At 39.5% G+C, this 6,065-nt stretch overlaps 1 protein-coding gene across 1 annotated transcript in view; it reads left to right on the top strand.

Annotated features, from left to right (window-relative positions):
- PLCB4 (phospholipase C, beta 4) overlaps positions 1–6,065 on the top strand; it is a 206,198-nt gene that overhangs the window by 76,603 nt on the left and 123,530 nt on the right. Inside the window, exon 6 of the mRNA XM_006870417.1 lies at positions 2,200–2,253. Within this exon, the coding sequence (XP_006870479.1) occupies positions 2,200–2,253 (54 nt within the window). The remainder of the gene's footprint in view (positions 1–2,199; positions 2,254–6,065) is intronic.

Raw genomic sequence — 6,065 nt, 5'->3', positions numbered from 1 at the left:
GCTATGAGTCGGTTCCGACTCGATGGCACCTGACAACAACAACAACAGTCAATGTTTTGATGTTAGGACTGCAGGCACAAAAAATCAATGACTTTCAGAATGCCAAATCATACCTGGGTGTCCCAAATTTTGTTATCTGGGTGCCAGTTCTTATCCAAACCCCACTTGCTGTCAAGTCAACTCTTATTGAGGCTGAGCCTCTGTGTGTCAGAGTGGAATTGTGCTCCATAGGGTTTTAAACAAATGACTGATTTTTCAGAAGTAGAATTCCAGACCCTCCTCTGGGTAGACTCAAACCTCCGAACCTTTGATTAGCTGCCAACTGCACACTAACTCTTTGTACACTCAAGGATTCTTTATGGTGGTATCAACCTTCCCATAGATTGATCCTCTAAAGACTAAGAATTGCCAGTTCTCCAGAGAATTGTCCTTTTCTAAAGGGGAGTCACAAGAATCCCTGGTAGTGCGTTATAAATTGAGTTGCTAGTGGCAAGGTCAGCAGTTCAAATCTACCAGCCTCTCTGTGGGAGAAAAATGAGACTTTCTGCTCCATAAAGATTTACTGCCTCCAAAACCATGTACAGGGTCATTCTGAGTTGGAAATGACTCCATGGCACACAACTACCACCACCACCAAAGCGGGGGAGCCACTGTGCGTAGCAGATTATACTTCTCCCTACTTCTGGTTGGAAAGCCTATAGCCAATGACTGGCTGAAACAGAATCAAAGACTGCCTCCCCATCACTAACCCTCATCCCAACTTCAAAGATCAACACTGCTTCAAAAGCACACTCCAGAGACCTGGAGCCAAAGTTCTAGCTGAGACCACAACTTTGCCTACCTGTTTCCCTTGTCTGATCTGCTCGCCTCACTTTCTCTGTCCTGAAAATACTGCTTTAGTAAGTAGTCACATGTGATTCTAGGAAACCTGCTTAAGTCAGAACCTTTCCAGGATCATCATTTTCTGTAGATTGTTGTATTTTTTCCTGGAAACATGGAGAGAGGGAGTCATTAGCTAAAGACAATCCTAACCCTGAAGTATAAGCCAATGTTCTAGAACCGCATGTGTCCTGAGATAAAGGAGTGTTTCACCATCTATTGGAACTCTGCACTTCTGTTACCACTGGAAACAAGGAAAGTACCGATTCGGTCAATGCTTTGCAGAACTGGGAATCCTCGTGGGTCCTAAAGACAAAGCTGGCTGGTGTGACTGTGCATTTGTGTTTCTTACTGCCTCAGTACCCAAGAACAAGACCAATCACCAAATAAATACTGATGTGGTTTCCAGATAAAAACACAAACCTTCCAGTTCACGGTGAATTTCAGACACTTTTTGAGGATAAGTATATACTTTGTGGAGTCCTAGTGTGGTGCTGCGGGTTAATGCACTGGACTGCAAGGTTAGTTTTAACCGCAGAGTTGGCAGGTCAAGTTCACCAGCTGCTCCTCAGAAACCCTATACAGAGTTGCTATGAGTCAGAACCGACTTGAAGGCACTTAACAACAACAATGTCCTTTGTAGTCCCTGGTTTTACCAACAATCAATACACTTGGCTTCTAACCAGAGATTAGAAGTTCAAGTCCACCAGAAGTACCTCAGAAGAAAGGCCTGACCTACTTCTAAAAAAGCAGCCATTCAAAACCGTAGGGAGTGCAGTTCTACTCTTCACTCAAGGGGTTGCCTTAAGTCAGAATCAATAGCAACTGGTTGGTTTGTTTTTTGATGTAAACAGTATTTGAAATCTCTGGGTGTTGCAAACCACTAATACGTTCAGCAATTAAATAAAAGGTTGAGAGTTCAAGCCCATCTAGAGGCACCTCAGAAGAAAAGCTGGGCAATCTATGTTTGTCTTTTTTAATCAGGTATTGAAAGCCTTGTGGGGCACAGTTCTACTCTGGCATACACAGGGCCTCTGTGAGTCAAAATCGACTTGACACCTTAGGTAGCATCAAGTATTTGGCACATACCTATACTGAAAATTTACTTATTGTTTATGTGAAATTGCATTTAACCTGGATCCCTATGTTTTATTTGCAGAATTTAACAACTTTAGGTTTATTATAAATTATATAATTGTCTCTGTTTTTCAGAGTAGATTTTTTTTTTATTTGAATGAACTTTCTTATCATGATTTATAATTTTTAGTGAGACTGAAGTTGTTCTTTCTAAGAAACATTAAAACAATTTTCTTATTTCAGCTGGATGAAATTGGCATTTCTGACCAACACAAATGGTAAAATTCCAGTTAGGAGGTAAGTCAATCATTTCTGCTGTTTATCATACCCTGTTGGCCTTCATATAAGATATAGAAAGCTGTCTGCAAGTAGTTGTTAGTCAGTGATTGAACTAAAGATGGTTCTGGAAGCTAAGTTTGAATTGCTTTGTTAAATGTTGTTTTGAATTTGTTGAAATCTTTTATGGAAGAAAATTGTGTTGTTTTTCTCAGACTAGGTCACATTAATTACCTACTAAAATAAACTAAAGAACATATGAAAATATAGTATTTTTTCAATCTTCAAAGATACAGGCTTTCAAAATTCATTTTATTTTGGGTATTTTATTGTGGCCTACTTCTGCTGAGCAACCATTAGCTAAAATTAAAGAATCTTGTAGTGTGCTGAGAGAGGCCTTGGGTGGCACTAAATCATTAGTCAGGAGGTTGGTGGTTCAAAACTATCCAGAGGCACCTCAGCAGAAAACCCTGGAAATCTATTTCTAAAGGGGCATGGTCTTGAAAATCCTACTCGCCACACATGGTGTCACCATGAATCAGGATCTACGCCACAGCAGTGGGTTTGTGGCATGCTGGCTCCTCAGAAGGCAGAAGCTTCTTGGTGGTGCATTCTCATTCTGAGCTTTTTAGTGTCCTGGTGATCCAGGCTGGTGGGGCTCTCTCTTTGGTTTCTTGCTACTTGCTCTCTGGATATATTCTAAACTGCACTAGACACTCTACAGATCTGTCACTCTCTCCCTCTCTCTGCCCTAGGTAAAAGTGATAGAGATAAAAAAAAAAAAAAGATAGTAGAGTTAGAGTGGAAGCAAGAATGAAGAGAGTATGAGCCATGTGTGTTGTTTAATACCCTGACCTACTGAAGTAGTAAGTCTGCGCACAGAAAACATAGACAGTAAAGAGTGTGATGTACTGAAATGCAAGGTGGTTCTATTTTTACATACCTTATTAGCCTGCTTTTTCTTCCCAGAAAAGAGTCATGAACTGTACATAGTAGACACATGTAGATTACTATCAAAATCCTTCAACCTAGCAGCTTGGGGTCATTTGCTGTGCATCCTCCCAATCAACCCATTGTTAAATGAGCTTCTCTGATTCCAGTGATCTTTATCTCTCATGTTCATGTCCAAAATTTTCATTACCTTCCTTGTAAAAATAACTAAGATGTTTTGGCATCCTCTGTAGTTCTTTTGACATGAAACTCTTTGTCGCCTGCCAGTATTAACAGGTGTTTGATACAAGTCATCTGTTACTGGGGAGCAAGAGTTGATAGAGAACTGAGACCAAGCCAAAAATAAAAAATAAAAATGGTAAATAAATCTCTTGGTGGATGAACTGCCGACGGCTAGATGGAAATGGTGTGAAATATTTTAATGGATATGAAGAGTAAACACTTTAAAAATCTTGTTTCATCACTATCATTCTGTAGTTTAAAAAAATGGAAACTGTTAGTTCATTGTATGTAATGTTAAAATGTATAATGTTAAAAGGGTCATTCCATGACTTAGGAATGGCCTTGCTGTTTGACATTAATCAAAATTCAGTATCCAGGAAGTTGAAAAGAAATGGCATATGAAGAAAATTGTACTCCTTATTTTCTTCTTTTCTTTCTATGTACATAATCTTACACAGTCTGCCTTCCTCTCAAATTTATAAACTCACACTCAATTTATCCTCCCACTCAAAACCAAGTTCTTACAAGTCGTCACTAGTTGCTTTTCCCATCTCTCACTCCCTGTAAGCTGGAGTGCAAACTGCTGCCTAAGCAGAGGGTTGAGGAATGGGCAGCCAAACAATAACCATGGGCAGGAAAACGTTGGAAAGAAGGTAGGTGTGTTACAGATGACTAGACATTTCAGGTATGGTCATGGCAGTCCAACTTCTAGATAATTATTTTCTTCCTAAAGATCCTGCCTGCCTATGGGGAGGGTCCAAGTCTGCTGACAGTAACCCCATTTCCCTCACCTCCACAATTATCTGTGCCAGTTTTAGAGGGTGGTGTTAAAGCCATTGGATGGTTTGTAGATGATTTTGGTAGAAGCAAAGAAAGGCATTCCTTTAATTTCCAGGATCATTGCTGTCTTTATCACCTGCAAGATCCCTGAAACATAGAATTAAACCAGTACTGTAATAGTACTGGACACTATTCAAAGGTATTTGTACCATATCTTTTGGAGAATGGGTGGTGATTAATATGATTCAATCAAAACAATGAGCATCATGTAACTATGGAGTACCAAACTAATTCCTTGAGCATAAGATTGTATATAAAAGAATGAATAAATCACAGCCCTTTATAAACATTCTACATTTCCATGAAACTCAGTCATGATGTCTACAATGCCTCCACCTGTGACAAATGTTTTTCTCTCAGGCCCTGGTTAAATGGAACCCTGCTGAACCTTGGATGGAACAAATATAACTAGAAACTGAAAATAATTCATCTTCATTCCACATTCCTTCCACCCTCAAGTAAATTCATCTTAAGGCCCAAAAGTGACTTAAAAGTTGCCAGAAACAAAGGAAATAAAGCCACCAACCCCAGAGGAATTGTCTTTTTGACTTCTTTTCTCCCAGTTACCATCCTGAGTTTGATCTTTTTTTAAAAATGAGATGAACATGAGCTGCTAACTACATGGCTAGCAGTTCGAATCCACCAGCTGCTCCTCAGAAGAAAGATGAGGTTTTCTGCCCCCATAAAGATTTAAAGCCTCAAAAACCCTACAGAGTTCCTATAAGTTGAACAAACTTGATAGCACACAACTACCATCACCACCACTAGATGATAATAAGGTTTTATCATTAATGATAGTTGAACAAATAAGAAGTTATTGATAAATTTGTAAACACTTGAGAGACTTTATTAATATTGCATCATATTGACATTCCCAGGTGTTTTGTAACTTTGAAGGTTTTAAGTTTTCATTTGTAAGAATACTATTATAAATAATACATTTGTTGTTGTTAAGTGCAATTGAGTCATAGGATCTGTCATTTTTGCTAGACTCTGCATATTTTAGAAAATCACATTTAAATAATCTTTACTAAAATTCTTGTACCTTTAAAAAAAAAAAATGAGATGAATAAATTATTGGTGATGGTGTCCCCTAGTGAAAATGTGGACCTGAAAAATAATGATACTACCTCTGGTCACAATACCTCTTGCCTTCTTCATCTTCTGTGCAATTGTGTTGTTGGCCTCTGACCCTGGACTCCCTGACATATTCCTTCATGCATCTCCCAAAAAGTCTACCATCCAGTGGTGGCTTTATCACCACCCTCTAAAACAGGCACAGAGAATTCTTGAGGTGAGGGAGATGGGGCCACTGCCAACAGACTTGAACCCTCCTCATAGGCAGGATCTTTGTAAAGAAGGCCAGGCCCTACACATCTACAAGCACACACTCTTTCCCTCCATCTATCAAGTCTTCAAATGCTTGGGCTTTCTTACTCACATGAGAGGTTCTTGCTCTTCTTTCTGCTCCTTGGCATATGACTAAGCCCTAGTCAGAAAGTTCTATTCACATACACTCTTGCCTTCTTTCTACTCACATTTCATCTGAAAGGCTCAGGTCCCACACTACCACATTTGTGACACTCTAGAACAATTTACAAGGAGCCTTGGTGGCATAGTGGTTTACATATTGGATGGCGAACCAGAAGATCAGCAGTTTAAGCCCACCAGCCACTCCACAGGAGAAAGAGTAGACTTTCTGCTCCCAGATAAATCTAAAGCCTCAGAAACCCTATAAAGGATGGCTGTGAGTGGGAAGCAACTCAACAGCACTTTACAAGAAGTTCTAGAAAAGTGGGAGAATGTGGATATAGCACCAA

Source organism: Chrysochloris asiatica, unplaced genomic scaffold, assembly GCF_000296735.1.
Source record: "Chrysochloris asiatica unplaced genomic scaffold, ChrAsi1.0 scaffold00141, whole genome shotgun sequence".
NCBI classification, from domain to species: domain Eukaryota; kingdom Metazoa; phylum Chordata; class Mammalia; order Afrosoricida; family Chrysochloridae; genus Chrysochloris; species Chrysochloris asiatica.
Note: the sequence above shows the minus strand (reverse complement) of the source record. Positions and strands in the feature narration are given on the sequence as shown.